Below are 17,858 nucleotides of genomic sequence, written 5' to 3' on the forward strand. Positions count from 1 at the left end.
TCTGCATCTTTTAGTGATGTCACTTTGATAGAGCAGTTCCTTCTTTACTGCTCTGCTCTGTCAATGGGGCGTTACTGCTGATGTTATGCTGATTGCCAGCCAGATTCCAGCATCCTGAGGGGTACTTTGCACGTTGCGACATTGCTAGTATCAGTTAGCGATGCCGAGCGCGATAGTACCCGCCTCCATCGCACATGCAATATCTTGTGATAGCTGCCATAGCGAACATTATCGCTACGGCAGCTTCACACGCACTTACCTGCCCTGCGACGTCGCTCTGGCCGGTGACCCGCCTCCTTCCTAAAGGGGCGGGTCATGCGGCGTCACAGCGACGTCACATGGCAGGCGGCCAATAGAAGCGGAGGGGCGGAGATGAGCGGGACGTAAACATCCCGCCCACGTCCTTCCGCATTGCCGGTGGATGCATGAATGAGGACGCAGGAACGAGAAACAACATCGCATGTCCTATTGGTGCGACATTATGAAAATGACCGATGCTACACTGATCACCATTTTTCAACGCTTTTGCGATCGTTTATCGGCGCATCTAGGCTTTACCCGTTGCGACGTCGTTACCGGCGCCGGATGTGCGTCACTTTCGATTTGACCCCCGACGATATCGCAGTAGCGATGTCACAGCGTGCAAAGTACCCCTAACTGTGGGGAGCCGGCTGTCAATCAGAAGATGACGAGGGAATGCTGCGATGTTAATGTGAGGTAAAATAAATTAGCAGAATCGCCACCAGGAGCAGTACGTGACAGCTTTTAGCCCGAAGAGATCGGCATCAGCCAGAATAGGCAGGTAGTTAGAAACTAACTGCCAGTAAGTTCTTAGCACCATAGCAAAAAATATAGTGTCTTGCAAAAGTATTCACACCTCTCTATTCTTGTAATCTGATTTGTGTGTGAGGCATCAGCAATAAATACAAGTGCATCTCAATAAATTAGAATAGCATCAAAAAGTTAATTAATTTCAGTAATTCAATACAAACAGGGAAATGCATATATTATATAGAGTCATTACACACAGAGTGATCTATTCCTATATATTGCATAGAGTCATTACACACAGAGTGATCTATTCCTATATATCATATAGAGTCATTACACACAGAGGAAACTATTCCTATATATTATATATAGTCATTACACACAAAGGAATCTATTCCTATATATTATATAGAGTCATTACACACAGAGGGATCTATTCCTATATATTATATAGAGTCATTACACACAAAGGAATCTATTCCTATATATTATATAGAGCCATTACACACAGAGGGATCTATTCCTATATATTATATAGTCATTACACACAGAGGGATCTATTCCTATATATTATATAGAGTCATTACACACAAAGGAATCTATTCCTATATATTATATAGAGTCATTACACACAGAGGGATCTATTCCTATATATTAAATAGAGTCATTACACAAAGAGTGATCTATTTCAAGTGTTTTTTTCTGTTAATGTTGATGATTATTTACAGCCAATAAAAACCCACAAGTCATTCGCAAGGCATATGATATCAATATATATGCAGCACTGGTAATTTTAAAAATTAACTTTTAATAAATAGTATTAAAATATTAGGAAAATCCAGACAGACAACACAAGGTGAAACACACAACGTACAGATGGATGAGTATAGGAGGTAGACTCACAGGAGTTGTCAGTTTTTACACTCCGTATGGTTCAATCATAATCATCCAAATAATAAAAGTGACATTGTGCAAAGTCCGTTAACCTCCCAAAATTGCACTTTCGCCCTTTGAGTATTACTCTTTATATAAAGTGGCTGAGTGCAAGTTAATAAATAACCCCAAGTCTTATAGACATTATTGCAGTGGGGGGGGGGGGGGGGGAGGTACGGTTCAGTGCTCAAAAATAGTTATTACATTCAATGGCGGCAGTGGGATAAGTGGGATATATGCTCACCGTCCACCCCACTGCTTCACCAATGATACAGGTGTTACCTTACAAAATTCGGGGGGGGGGGGGGGGGGTGACTCACAAGACACCACACATTTCCCCTAAAGGTAACACCAGTAACTCAACGTCCTCCTTTCCCGACGCGTTTCCTCACAGCGATTCATCAGGGGAGAGGGAGGCTATAGTATCAGAAGCCTGCTGAGCAGAAATGAGTTGACGGTCAGCATATATCCCACTGCCGCCATTGAATGTAATAACTATTTTTGAGCACTGAACCGTACCTCCCTCTCCCCCCCCACTGCAATAATGTCTATAAGACTTGGGGTTATTTATTAACTTGCACTCAGCCACTTTATATAAAGAGTAATAATCAAAGGGCGAAAGTGCAATTTTGGGAGGTTAACGGACTTTGCACAATGTCACTTTTATTATTTGGATGATTATGATTGAACCATACGGAGTGTAAAAACTGACAACTCTTGTGAGTCTACCTCCTATACTCATCCATCTGTACGTTGTGCGTTTCACCTTGTGTTGTCTGTCTGGATTTTCCTAATATTTTAATACTATTTATTAAAAGTTAATTTTTAAAATTACCAGTGCTGCATATATAACCATAAATTGGTAATTGATACTATCGCATATGATATCAAGCCTTATGGTGTGTTAAAGATCCAGCGAAGGACATCTTGACTCAGATAGCACAGCACTGAGATGTCAAGATATCATGCTAAAAAAAGTGTAATTTGACACCTAACTTACAATTGACCAATGACTTGGGCATTGTTAAGTAATCGTAGTTGTCTTAAGTGAGATAATCCACTGTGATGCGTTAGAAGATGGTGTGTTTGTGGGTCATGATAACCTTTGCTACATCTGTTGGTAAAGAGCCTGTCAAGAACATACCAACGTTCAATAAATACAGCAGTGCTGCCCATGCAGTGGCGTGCTATATTCTAAGCCCCCGTCACATTTAACGACTTACCAGCGATCCTGAAAATGATGTGACCTGATAAGGATCGCTGGTAAGTCGCTGGTGAGATGTCACACAGTCAGATCTTACTAATGAAGCAGTAACGATCAGCAACCTATGTGGTAGATCTGTGGTAGATCTGTGGTAGATCTGTCGCAGATCTGTGGCAGATCTGTGGCAGATCTATGGTTGCAGTGAAATTGTGGACAATCAGTGCCAGGTTTGTGGCTGTGTACAAATGGAACAATATGTCCATGATTTCCCTGCAACCACAGATCTGCCAAAGATTTATCTCTGTGTGTGACAGGGCCTTAGGGGTACTTTACACGTTGCGACATCACTAGCATCGGCTAGCGATGTCAAGCGCGATAGTACCCGCCCCTGTCTCACATGCGATATCTGGTGATCGCTGCCATAGCGAACATTATCGTTACGGCAGCGTCACAACCACATACCTTGTCGGCGACGTTGCTATGACCGTCGAACAATCCCTCCTTCAAGGGGGAGGGGCAATTGGCGTCACTGCGACATCACTGCAACGTCACTAAGCGGCTGGCCAATAGAAGCGGAGGGGCGGAGATGAGCGGGACATAACATCCCGCCCGCCTTCTTCCTTCCGCATAGACGGTGGACGCAGGTAAAGAGATGTTTGTCGCTCCTGCGGGTTTACACACAGCGATGTGTGGAGCTGCAAGAACGACAAACAACATCGTACCTGCGGCCGAACCGACATTATGGAAATGAACGACGTTACGCAGATCAACGATATTGTACGCTTCTGTGCTCGTTCATTGTCACACCTAGGATTTACACGTTGCAATGTCGCTACCGGCACCGGATGTGTGTCACTAACGACGTGACCCTGACGATATATCGGTAGTGATGTCGCAACATGTAAAGCACCCCTTAAGACTAGGTGTCCCAAGCCCCGCAGTCTAGCTATTCTGTGTAATCTTGCCCCCACCACTGATTGTCAACTTGCTGTCAATGCTTAGTGCAAAAATGAAGCTGCATATCAGTGGTGTGGGCGGCGTTATACACAGCTCAGCATTCTGATCCCTGCTATATCCACAGCAGAGAAAACATGGATTCTATCAACACTGCTCCAAGCAGCCCAGTGACACACTGTTGGAATCACAATATTTGCCCCTTCATTATGCTGCTTTCAGATTACATAGCAAAAACCTGCTGACAGATTCCCTTTAAAGAGATACTGTAACTTGCCATAAATATGTAAATTTTGTACTCGGCGTAGAGCCACTGTTCTTCTGAATCTGGCACTATTTTTTTGTTTCTGCACGCTTCCATTTCATACAAGTGACCCCTTCTTTCCTGTATATAAATCTAGCTTTTTCAGCCAACTGAGCATGTTCTTCTAGAAGACGATATAAAGAAAAGCTGATGACCATGCCCATCTGGCTAAAAGACTCTACTACAGATGCACAGAAACAAAAGGAAAACAATGCCTGATTCAGGATAACACTGTATTTCTAAGTTAAAAAAACAATTAAAAATCTATGACAAGCGACAATGTATTTTTTTGTTAAATAAAAACAGATTAAAAATAAAAGAAGCACAATTTTATGTTAATAGAAAATAAGATCCAAAATCATGCAGTAATTGCTTTGAAAATCTTGCTTGTTGATATTATCTATTTGTGACTACAAACTGGCTAACTGTCCTGAATTTCTGGGAGTTTTGGGTGGCGGGAATCCATAAGTTCTGTGTTATGAGCTGACCTCCCTCAATGGTCGGACTCCGGGTGCCCTGTGTCTCCCCCTTTCCCGGAATTCCCTCTGCGGCCACTGCTCCGCCTAGGCACCGGTCTCAACGTCTGGCTCAACTTAATGACGTTCTGCAGGCTGAATTTGCTCGGCCAGAGACTAAGTGCAGAAAACGAGTCACTGCGCATGTGCGTGACGTGGTATCTTCTGATTGGCTGTTGGACGTCAGCTGCCCTGGTGACGCGACATCCATGGATTGGCCGGTGGATGACGTTCGTCTGGGCGGTGCTTAGATTATATAGGGACGCCGCCGACGCCGGATGGAGCTCAGTCTTTTACAGCCTTGTGGTATGACGAGGTCAGGCAGGTTGCTTGAATTGTGTCTCTAATAATGGTGTGCGTGCTCGTTAAGCGTGCCATGCTCCACATATAGGCAGGTTGCTTGAATTGTGTCTCTAATGATGGTGTGCATGCTGGTTAAGCGTGATGTGCTCCACATATAGGCAGGTCGCTTGAATTGCGTCTCTAATAACGGTGTGTGTGCTGGTTAAGCGTGCTTTGCTCCGCATATAGACAGGTCGCTTGAATTGCGTCTCTAATAGCGGTGTGTGTGCTGGTTAAGCGTGCTTTGCTCCGCATATAGACAGGTCGCTTGAATTGCGTATTCAATGATGGTGTCTGCACTGGTTAAGTGTGATGTGCACCGCATATAGGCAGGTCACTTGAATTGCGTCTCTAATATCAGTGTGTGCGCTGGTTAGACGTGCTGTGCACCGCTTATAGGCTGGTCACTTGAATTATGTCTTTATGAACGGTGTGTGCGCTGGGTAAGCGTGCTGTGCTCTGCATATATAGGCGGTTTCTTGAATTTTGCGTTACTTCTCTATTACTGCTTTAGAAGTCTGTGCAATTAACACAGAATCTCTTGCGCTCTGCAATACCCAGCTTTACTTTATTTTGGTGTTGTCCGTCCAGCTCTCTGGGCTCTTAGCAGCTATATTCCATCCATTTCACGGTGGACCCCGGGTTGCGCTTAGGATTATTCTCTCCTTCCTTCCTAAGCCGTCAACCCCATAACAGTCTGTATACATCACTTTATTAGTTTAGAGCATTCTGAATGTTTTTTTTTGTTTCTTTTTTCATTGGTGGACAAACTTGTTTGGGAGAGTGGAGGCAGTAGAGCCCTACCATAATTCTCCTGCAGTAGAGTACAAACATTTAAAGGGAATCTGTCAGCAGGTCTTTGCCATGTAAGCTGAAGACAGCATGCTGCAAGGGTTAAAACATAGAATTCAGAGATGCTAGTCTTGTCAAGGTCTGATCTGTTTTTTATTTGATATTTTTGTTTAACCAGCAGGACTTATCGTTGCTTGGACTACAATGTCTCGTTCACGGCAGTCCGGCATGCCCCCTCCTCTGATTGACACCTCTAAAGAGAGCCTCGTGGGGGCAGGGCAGCTCTCTCAGCTCAGCTACATAACTAAAACTAAAAATTCTGGTTGTGTCAGAACAGCTGCATCCAGTAATCTAAGTGACACATCACTGGATTCAGGATCTCTTTGTCTACATTACGAATCTCTCAGATGAGGTAGCAAAATCTGCTGACAGATTCCCTTCAATATTAATATCCATCTGTTAGAATGTGTTCTTGTCTATAAATCTATCACCAGTCTCATTGTACCATCTGCTTGGTTAATACAGTAGGCCGGCATTATATTCCAGCCTTCCTTCCTACCTGAGATCAGGCACAGCGGTACACAGTTCCTTATTGTTTGAACACTCAACTCTTGAAGTCACAGCGGGAACTCCGTATTCTTCGGGGCATCACAATCCACCACATCCGATTGTTTCCTTGGATTTTTGGGATTGTTACAGACACACTATCACCTTGAGGAATATTTCCCAGATATATGTATGAGAGAAATTGCTGCAGGACAAAATAAATGAATGTACCCACCTGTCATGTCTTGTTGATCGTCCACTATTAACTTTAAACTCTTTCCTCTCCGTATCACACGAACTGTGTGCCATTCATTATCATTGAGGTTATAACCAGCATAAAGAGTCTCTGGACCTTTGCCTGTAGAATATGCCAAACCATCATTAAACAATCACAGCACATTAAGTATGTGAACCTTTCAAAGAAAAGCAGAAAGTTATAGCAATAACAACAAAAACCCATACACAATAAACTGGTTATCATATTAATATTTACAGTTTATTTGGCATAAATGGGCTCGTAAACTCCGGAGGAAAATGATCCAAGGATGGCTGCGTGAATTGTTTATTTCTTACATTGTCGTTCCAGGATATTTTAATCAGAGGTAATGGTTAAGCCCCGGGATTATTTAGTCAATCCAAGCTTTATTTTCCAATGAATATGGATTTAATTACTTTAATGTAGCCTGTAAATATAATTTTGCCATTATCAAAATATCAGACTCCCCAAATCAAATATTGCTTTGGACTGAGGTATAATCATGAATCATCAATAATTACACATGTTATCTGCCCGGCGTTAACTCTTTTTTGACAAATTTTCTTTTTGAGTTTACATATTTGTGCTTTTACCTCTAGTTACTAAAAATGGAACGGTGGTAACATCCTGAACTGATCCAATATAACCCAACTGGATGGAAATAGAAATGAATCCACTAATGACTCCACCTCGTGACTCAACTTTTCTCGTCATTCCACTCACTACATTTGCAGTTTTAATCTGAACTGATGACTAGAGTTGAGAGAATCGCCCGAATTTTAAAGGGAAGCTGCCACCAGATTTGGTGACTATAAGCTGTGGCCACCACCAGTGGGCTCTTATATACAGTATTCTAACATGCTGTATATAAGAGCCCAGGCCACTGTGTAGAATGTAAAAAACACTTTATAATACTCACCTAAGGGGCGGTGCAGTGCAGACTGGTTGAATGGGTGTCTCCGTTCTCCGGTACCGGCGCCTCCTCTTTAGGCCATCTTTGTACTCCTTCTTCTATAACCTGGGTGCATGATGCATTCTACATCATCCACACTAGCCAGCATTGAGGTCCTGCGCAAGCACACTTTGATCTGCCCTAAGCACAGGCCAACTAGTCAGGGGAACTAAAGCCTTATCAACTAGCCAAGGCCCTAATTTGCATAGGAAAAGCGAAAGTTATGAATACTTATTTTAAACATTAAGTTAAGTGAATAACATTATACAGGTCTGGTTAGGGAGGGAATTTAGTCATACAGATGTGATTGATGCTGGGTTTGGGGGCATAGATGAAGGGGATCTGACAGGTTCCCTTTAACAACAAGTTTGCTGCAGCTCTCACAGCTCTGCTGTATTGCAACCCCGTCTGCTTGAGAGATGGAAGCTGAAGCACTGAGAGGAACCTGCAGATGTGTCAGTTATAAATAATCACACACAGCTCTGCAGTGAGATCAGGATCAGGCCATCACATTGGTAAAGCCCCTTCTTAAAATAAGCTTTGTAATCAGACTCTCATGCAGATCAGTATCCAGCCCATAGCCTGAGATAGCTCATTTACATGTAAGAAAAATGTTGGTTTCCCTGGAATAAGACACCAGATCAGATCTCTCTTTAAAGGGAACCTGTCACCAGATTTTTACCTATTAAACTAAAAGAATCCCCTTCTGCAGCTCCTGGGCTGCATTCTATGAAGGTGCACCTTGGCCCTGACTCCCCTTCCAGACCCCAAAAATAACTTTATAAAACTTGGCCATTAGGTATGCTAATTACCTTGATTGGCCAGATGGACAGGCTCATTTTCTGCTCCTTTATACCCCTCCTGCCGCTGATCGCCGTCCTCCTTCCTTGAGGGATGGGATGACACCTCCATCATCCTCCTTGTCGCATTTTCAAATCTCGCAAATGTGCAGTTAGGTCTGCTTGCACAGGCGCAGTTCACTCTGCCATATCGCAGGCAGAGCAGAAAACAGCTGCTCTCGCTCGCGCCGGTGAGATAATGCGCAGGCGCAAGATTATGGGCAGGTACGAGCATGGCACTGGTGAGATCATGCACAGCGCCGACCTCCCCAGCACCATCCTCGTACCCGCTCATAATCTCATGCCTGCGCATTTAGCTCACCGGTGCGAGCTACGGCAACTATGTTCTCTGCTCTGGCTGCGATATGACAGAGCGAACTGTGCCTGCGTGAGCAGACCTAACTGCACAGGCGCAAGATTTGAAAATGCGATGAGGAGGATGATGGAGGGCATCATCCCATCAATCAAGGAAGGAGAACGGCGAACAGCGGCAGGAGGGGATAAAGGAGCAGAAAATGAGCCCGCCCATCTGGCCAACACAGGCAAATAGCATACCTAACGGCCAAGTTTTATAAAGTTATTTTTGGGGTCTGGAAGAGGAGTCAGGGCCAAGGTGCACCTTCATAGAATGAGCCCAGGAGCTGCAGAAGGTGATTCTTTTAGTTTAATAGGTAAAAATATAGTGACAGGTTCTCTTTAAGAAGAGGTAATTTAACAGTGGCAGTCTGTGTCATTCAGTACTGTCCCCCTGCAGTATCTAAGAATATAGTTGTGACAGATCTTCATTATTGAAAAGATGAGAGAGGTCCATATTAATTCATTAATGATTGGAAAATGGCAAACACATCTAACCCTTTAAAAAGATGTTCAGCATCAGCTGAAGTATGTACTTTGTGGAATAGTGAATTTCTAATTAACTTATAATTACCCAGATCTTCAAGGGTAAAATAGTTTGAAAAGTAAGAGGTGCTTTTTATATACTTTTGATCGCTGACTTCAGAAAAAAAATATCAAAATAATCCATCACGTACAGTTTTTCACAAACGCTGACTTCATAGGCTTTCAAAAGAATATATTTTTATAGGGTTCCATAACAAATTCCTTCCATCCTTTTTTGAGTAGTTGCTATAGTGTATAATAATAATAACAATGTTTTATTTCTATAGCGCCAACATATTCCACAGCGCTTTATAATTAAGAAGGGACATGTACAGACAATATAAGACAATACAAAATAACACAATTAAGATACCAAGAGGAGTGAGGGCTCTGCTCGTAAGCTTACAGTCTATGAGGGAATAGGGGAGGCACAAAATGTTCCTGGGCTGATGGAAAAATGTAACACTGAGTACAATGTGAGTGAGTGGAGAGTATTTATTGATTAATCCAAAAAAAATCTGAGAACTAGTGTTTATTGATGATGTGACTGAAGACAGAAGCAGCCGGATGAATTCTGAAGTGTTCAGGGCAAAACTTTGCACTCAGATTCAACTCAAGCAAGTATGCTTCAGTGCCTGTAGGGCATTCTGTGCGCTTAAAGGAAAACTTTGAGAATTTATTCTCAAGAAACTTAACTACGAGGATCAAGGATGGTCAATATGTGGTGATCTGAAAGTTCTTTCTTTGCTCATTGGGCAGCAACAAGAATGACCGTAGTACCCATGCATGTTGTGTGAATTGGACAACAAGGATAGGAATCATCACTAGAGCCAAAAAAGTTGGCCAATGAGAACATCTTTAAAACCTGAACATAGTTGCGGAAAGTTTAGTTGATCCCACTAAAGTTCTTCTGCCATCACTCTACATTAAGCTTGGACTGATGAAGCAGTTTGTGTAAGCTCTTGTGAAAGAAGGAGAGACTTTTAAGTGCCTGTCTTTGAGGGATTGTCCAAAGCGCAACTGAAGGAAGGCATTTTGTAAGTCCGGATATTCAGAAACTCATGAAGGACGACATGTTCAAAACAAAAATGAAAGTTGTTGAGAAAAGAACTTGAGATTATTTTAAAGAAGTCATAAAAAATTTCTTGGGAACATCAAAGATTCAAAATTTAAGTCCATCGTGGAGAACATCTGAAATGTTTCAAAGTCTTGGGTTGTCTGATGAATTTGAAGTTACATTTTTTACATTCCCATTTGGACTAGTTTCCTGAAAGCCTTGGTTCTGTTAGTTATAAGCAAGGAGAAAGATTTTATCAGGATGAACATAATGAGCAGCCTCAGAAGACGAATGAGCAGGATGGAAGCAGTTACAGCCGCGTGGGATACTTGGTAAGCATAGCGTGCTTGCTCTAATCCTCCTAGCCCTTCTATCACCATTTTTAAGTGCCAGTTTCTGGTCCCCACACACTTATATGGGGACCGACGTCCGGACAGATATCCGAGATCAAATCTGGCCTGGTGACGACTTTTTCTTTAAGTCCAGTTAGTCCTGCCGTTCCCAGATATCTACGAGTCCACCCATCACTAATTCTGATATTTTTTTATGTGTTTTTTACATTGAATTATGTCGTAGAGATGTACGACACCCATGTTATTTGAGTAGCACAGCTTCCTTCATATGCAAAGTTAGCAGCTGTCCACACAAAGTGCTTAATTGTGCCCTCATGTTGATGTAGAGCACCTTCCTAGTAATTTTTAGCTTTGCTACGTCGGTAGGTTGTGCACGGTTTATTTTGCTTTATTTTGGGGTTCCTTCAATGTGCGATCAGACATTTAAAAAACACAAAAATGATCAAATCCTATTCTGGCAGACAAAAACGAATCAAGGCTTCATCTTTGCTCTTTTCGGCTTCCTATTCACTATGAATGGCTTCTGATTGCAACGTTAGAGCTAGGGGTAGGTGACATCGAAAGAGAACAGTGAAATTTTAGCACAGCCCATCAACCTCAGTAATGTCTGACAACAATAAACAGGTAATTGAAAGATAAACATTTACTTTGCAATCATGGGGATAAATTGTTTTTATGTATTTACTACACCGGGTGATAATTACACAATCATACAACGCAGCGTAGCAGTAAAAAGATGTTGGACATTTATTTCCAATAATCTTCGTGAACAAATATCTATAAAATGCATTGAGCTTGTATTCTCTTATTATAGGACACGGAACATCAGGGGCTCAATAAACTATTATGATGATTTTAGGCTTATTTGTATTACTTTTAATAAACAGGGATATAAGTTTACACTCATTTTATGGTAAAGGAACTAAATTACATATCGGATGAGCATTATTATTGACTGTACAACATTTCCAGACCCCAGAGCACAATAAACATAATATGAAGAATAAAAGCATTATATTCCACTTTCAGTTATCTTCTCCTGCCCATCCGCTACTCACTGCCACCTGTCCAGTCCTCATGGCATTTTCTGATCTTCCACCACCCACACTGGAATCTTTGGTCCTCTCGCACTGTACCGGGTGTCATGGCACCTGGAGAGGGTTCTGCTCAAACATGCGTGGTCAATGGCATCATTAGGTCAACGGTGTCATACCATCATGTTGTGTGCCATGAGCTTCCAAGCACATGCACAGAACCCTCCTGGACACCATGACACCCTGAAAACCAGCACAGAGTAAGAGGCCCAAAATTTGCATTGCGAATGACCGGAGTTCAAAAAATGGATCAAGATCCGGAAGGGTAGCAGTGAGTAGCAGATGGATTGGCAAGAGCGGTGAGGTGCATATTGTTTTGTGTCTATATTTTTAATCTTTGATGGCCCGTTATGGTTCATCTCTACTTTTGAGCCATAAGGGAAGACCAATATTATTAAAGACATATTTTGCTTGAGGATTTTTCATTGAGGCCTACAAGTTTGAAGTTGTGTCCTATTTAGACCAATGATGATCCTAGGGCTATACCATGAATTTCCATCCTAAGAAAACCTATTAAATCAAAAACCTTGGAGAAGATGGGGTTAGAGCTGCACTGCCATATCAAGTATCAGATGGCAATATCCTGGACAGTGATTTTTATTGAGTCAACGGGTTTCAGAGATTCATTCTCCGTCATCAGGATGAAAAAAATCACATTACAGGATTTTTTTGTCCTGATAAAGGAGAATTAATCTCTGAAACCTGTTGACTTAATAAAAATCACTGTTCTGCATATTGTCATCTGATACTTCATAAGGCAGCACAGCTTTAACCCCTTCTTCTCCAAGTATTTGATTCCTGCATCGTGGGGCTGTAGCAGCTGATTTACAGTTAGGTCCAGAAATATTCATGCTGCTATTTTTTGTTTTAATTAAACAACTGATATTAATTGAAGTGAAGACTTTCAAGTTTAATTAAAGGAGGTGAACAAAAATATCCTGTGAAACGTTTAGGAATTACAGCCATTTTCCTACAAAGCCTCCTCATTTCAGATACTCTAAAGTAATTTGTCCACATTTACTTTACCATAAATTAAATGATCAGTTTTAATACTTCACAGAGAATCCTGAACAGGCAATGACAGCCTGAATTCTGGAAGCCATAGACATCACCAAATTCTGGGTTTCATCCTCTGTGAAGATTTGATGGCCTTTACTGCGGCAGACTTCAGTTGTTGCTTGTTTGTGGGTCTTTCTGCCTTAAATTTTATGTTAAGTATGTAAAATACATACTCAATGTGATTGAGATCTGCTGATTGACTAGGCCATTGAAGAATATTCGACTTATTCGCCTTAAAAAACTCCTGGATTGTTTTTGCAGTATATTTTGGGTCATTGCCCATCTGTTCTGTGAAGCGTCATCCAATCAACCTTGCTGCATTTGGTTGAATCTGAGCTGAAAGTAAAGTCCTACACACTTCAGAATTCATCCGGCTGCTTCTGTCTTCAGTCACATCATCACAAAACACTAGTGACACAGGGCCATTTTAAGCCATGCATGCACGGCCATCACACTGCCTCCACAATGTGTTACAGAGGATGTGGTGTGCTTTGGATCATGAGCTGCTCCAAACCTTCTCCATACTTTCTTCTTGCCATCATTCTGGTACAGGTTGATCTTATTTTCATCTGTCCACAGAATAATTTTCCAGAACTTGTCTGTTTTTTTTAGATGCTTCTTGACAAAGTTTAGTCTGGCCTTCCTATTTCTAAGGCTGATTAATGGTTTGCACCTTGTGGAGACCTCTCTGTATTTGCACTCAGATGGTCTTATTTTTCTGTTAGACTTAGATACTGAAATGCCTACTTTCTTGAGTGTGTTTTTCACATGGGTGGATGTTGTGAAGAGATTTTCCTTCACTAAGGAAAGGATTCTGTGATCATCCAGCACTATTGTCTTCCTTAGAAATCCATGCCTCTTTCAGTTCCCATGCTCTCATGTTCCAGTGTGCTCATTTTTTTTCAGAATATGCCAAACTGATGATTTGGCCACTCCTAACATTTCTGTTGTCTCTCTGATGGATTTTTTGTTTTTTTCATCCCAATGATGGTCTGGTTTTCTTCCACTGAGAGCTTCTTTGACCGCATGTTGTTCACAACAACAGCCTCCAAATGCAAATACCACACCTGGAATCAGCTCCAGACCTTTTAACTACTTAATTAATAATGGATTAATGAGGGAATAGCCCATGCAGTCCATTAAAGAGCGTTTGAGATAATTGTCCAATTACTTTTGATCCCTTTAAAAAGAGACAGCTACATATTAAAGAACTGTAATTCCTAAACTATTACTTCAATTAGGATGTGAATACCCTCAAATTAAAGCTGAGAATATGCACTACATAACTGTATATTATTATTATTATTAATATTATTGTTATTTATTATTATAGCACCATTTATTCCATGGTGCTTTACATGTGAAAAGGGTTACACATAATAGGGACAAGTACAATAAACAAAACAAGGCACAGACAGGTACAGGAGGAGAGAGGATCCTGTCCGTGAGGGCTCATAGTCCACATGGGATGGGTGAGGATACAGTAGGTGAGAGTAGAGATGGTTGTGCGGCACTACGGAGGACTGAGGTTTACTGCAGGTTGTAGGCTTGGCGGAAAAGGTGGGTCTTCAGGTTCCTATTGGATATGTTTTGGTAAACAGGTAAAATGTCAAAGTTTGTGTTACTGTCCAAATATTTCTGGACCTAACTGTACATGTTTTTAAGGTGGTTGTGACTGTTTCCCAACCCTACAAGGTGAGCCTCATTCACACTCTTAATTTCTATATATCTGAGTAAGACCCTATTGCACTTTCTGTCTATTTCAGTTTTCAATCTTGAAGATAACCTCTTAAACAGTGATGTAACAACAATAGGTGCAGGGATTGCAATCGCAGCCGGGCCCTGGAGCCTTAAAAAGGCCCAAAAAGTTCCTTTGGCCTATGAAAAGACCAATGCTATATTTATGGTCTCGCATTGGGCCCCATGAGGTTCTAGTTATGCCACTGCTCCTAAAATCTGCTTTTCGCATAAATAACAGTGACTAGGGTTTCCTGCTAAATTAGGAAACTCATAATAGTAGAGGTAATAGAAGAATTTGTTAATCTTGGAAAAGAACTGTCAAGATTACAATACAATATGATACATACACTTACAAATATTTCAATAGGGCCCATCAGGGGAAAGGAATTGTGCAGATCTATTTCCATGTACTTTTAGCATTGAAGAGAGTAATATTAATTATTAATCATCCATTGCATGTTCAAATATTACTGTGTGAATAGGGGACAAATTCCCATTGTGCGCTAACACAGAAACTGCTCACAGTAGAGAATCTCTTGGTATTTTCATTTTCCTTTTTTTGCTAAGAAACCCTTTTTTATATATTTAATGATGATGTGCCATTTCATGACCTACTCATTTCTACGTCCCATCTTTCCCCCGGGGCAACATATCCAATTTCACTGTATACTTCTCCTGCTGAGTTTAAAGTCGCTATTTATTATTTAATCAAATTTCCTATCTCGTTCACCGCAAGGGTAAGAAAAGGTATTTATTGATATTATCCTAAACCAGGTTTTACATTATATGCAGCCAGGCTCAGGACGACACATCCTCATGTCTATTAGTCTATTTAAAATAAATATATAACATCATCCTTCATTCTTTGGCTTCTTTCTTCTTCTCGTATCAGCTGAATGCAGGTTTGTGAAGAGCAATATTTATGATTTTTTTCCCCCAATCCCATTTGCTGGTGACACTTTATCTATAAAAAGAGAAATAACTTTGTATGTTTGACGTGTTACATATTAAAATGCCGCTAGAGCCGCTATCAGCGTGAATGCCTGAGCCTTTTATCAGAGTTTCTTTGTGTTTTTTTTCAATTATTTTATTGTTTTAACAATTTTTTGAGTTATTTTCTATGGTAAATTGGGTGTTGTTTACTGATTTTTAAATGTTCTTGTGCCTGGGACGTTAAACAGGGCATAAAGATTGAATGTTATAAATCAGAAGAACCCGTTGGGCTGAAAACACCCAGGTACTTGTAACGAGACATGCTAGCTGTAAAAGAAGTTTGTTTGCTAAATAGAAAATACATGAAAAATTTTTGTTTGAATTTTTTGCAATAAAATTGTTTAGAAGGAATTTGCTATCACAAAATAACTTTTTGTTTAAATCAATTTTTTGTTAAAGACATTCTTTAGCTGTATTTGAAAATGTTCTTTTGCAGTCTTTCATATCATTTATATATACATATATATATATATATATATATATATATATATATATATATATATATATAAATATACAGTACAGATCAAAAGTTTGGGCACACCGCCTCACCTCTAGAGCAACTATTAAGAGGACAATTTGTGCAGCAGGCCTTCATGGTAAATTAGCTGCTAGGAAACCAATGCTGAGGACAGGCAACAAGCAGAAGAGACTTATTTGGGCTAAAGAACGCAAGGAATGGACATTAGACCAGTGGAAATCTGTGCTTTGGTCTGATGAGTCCAAATTTGAGATCTTTGGATCTAACCACCGCGTCTTTGCAGAAAAGGTGAACGGATGGACTCTACATGGCTGGTTCCCACCATGAAGCATGGAGGAGGAGGTGTGATGGTGTGGGGGTGCTTTGCTGGTGACACTGTTGGGGATTTATTCAAAATTGAAGCTATACTAAACCAGCATGGCTACCACAGCATCTTGCAGAAGCATGCTATTCCATCCGATTTGCGTTTAGTTGGACCATCATTTATTTTTCAACAGGACAATGACCCCAAACACACCTCCAGGCTGTGTAAGGGCTATTTGACTAAGAAGGAGAGTGATGGGGAGCTACGCCAGATGACCTGGTCTCCACAGTCACCAGACCTGAACCCAATCGAGCTGGTTTGGGGTGAGCTGGACCGCAGAGTGAAGGCAAAAGGGCCAACAAGTGTAAGCATCTCTGGGAACTCCTTCGAGACTGTTGGAAGACCATTTCCGGTGACTACTTGAAGCTCATCAAGAGAATGCCAAGAGTGTGCAAAGCAGTAATCAAAGCAAAAGGTGGCTACTTTGAAGAACCTAGAATATAAGACATATTTTTACTTGTTTCACACTTGTTTGTTAAGTATTTCATTCCACATGTGTTAATTCATAGTTTTGATGCCTTCAATGTAAATCTACAATTTTCAGACTCATGAAAATAAAGAAAACTCTTTGAATGAAAAGGTGTGTCCAAACTTTTGGTTTATACTGTGTATATATATATATATATATATATATATATATATATATATATATATATATATAATATATATATATATATATTTTTTTCTTCTTCCATTTATTTATTTATTTAAATATTGCAACTTTTATATGGCCGCTATGCCTAATACTGGACTCATACTTCTTGCTTTGTGCAGAAGAGTTCTAAGCAGCCATTATTTTCACAAAAAGGATTTATATGACAGATAAGAACTCTATATACAGCAATTCAAAATAGGTGATGTTAAAGCTAACCTCCTCCTCCTTCCTTCACAATGACCTTTGGCCTGATCAGAATATGCCTAGAAAGCTTCCCAGGTATCAGTTGCTGCCTATGTCCAAAATGCAGTTGAACAGGAAGTAGCATCCTAATATTAGGCCTAGTGGCTAGTGTGAAACTTGCAAGATTTCAGATTTTTAGATAAAAAAACTAATTTTAAAAAATTCATTAAAGATAAAAACCTGATATCGCTAATATGTTATTTTTAAGACATGTCCCATTTAAAAATAAAGACATTGCAAATCTTTTTTTTATTTAATATTAAATATTGAGACCCATCTGATTGTGTAGAGCTAAAGACATATCCATTTATTCACTGTGGACTTAAAGGGAACCTGTCACCGGATGTTCATAATACTTACCTAACAGTCGGTGCGGAGTAGACTGGTCGGATGGGCGTCTCCATTCTCTGGGTCCCTCGCCTCCTCTTTCAGCCAACTTCGTCTTCCTTCTGAAGCTAGTGTGGATGATGCGTTCTACGTCATCTACACTAGCCGACAGTGAGGTCCTGCGCAGGCAGGAATAACTAGCTAAACC

At 40.7% G+C, this 17,858-nt stretch overlaps 1 protein-coding gene across 10 annotated transcripts in view; it reads right to left on the reverse strand.

The window, feature by feature from the left end:
* Positions 1–17,858, reverse strand: part of NRXN1 (neurexin 1) — a 2,061,945-nt gene that overhangs the window by 1,027,464 nt on the left and 1,016,623 nt on the right. For all 10 annotated transcript variants that reach the window (XM_075339225.1, XM_075339229.1, XM_075339228.1 and 7 more), the window contains one exon: positions 6,597–6,719. In XM_075339225.1, the coding sequence (XP_075195340.1) occupies positions 6,597–6,719 (123 nt within the window). The remainder of the gene's footprint in view (positions 1–6,596; positions 6,720–17,858) is intronic.

Source organism: Anomaloglossus baeobatrachus, chromosome 3 (genome assembly GCF_048569485.1).
Source record: "Anomaloglossus baeobatrachus isolate aAnoBae1 chromosome 3, aAnoBae1.hap1, whole genome shotgun sequence".
NCBI classification, from domain to species: domain Eukaryota; kingdom Metazoa; phylum Chordata; class Amphibia; order Anura; family Aromobatidae; genus Anomaloglossus; species Anomaloglossus baeobatrachus.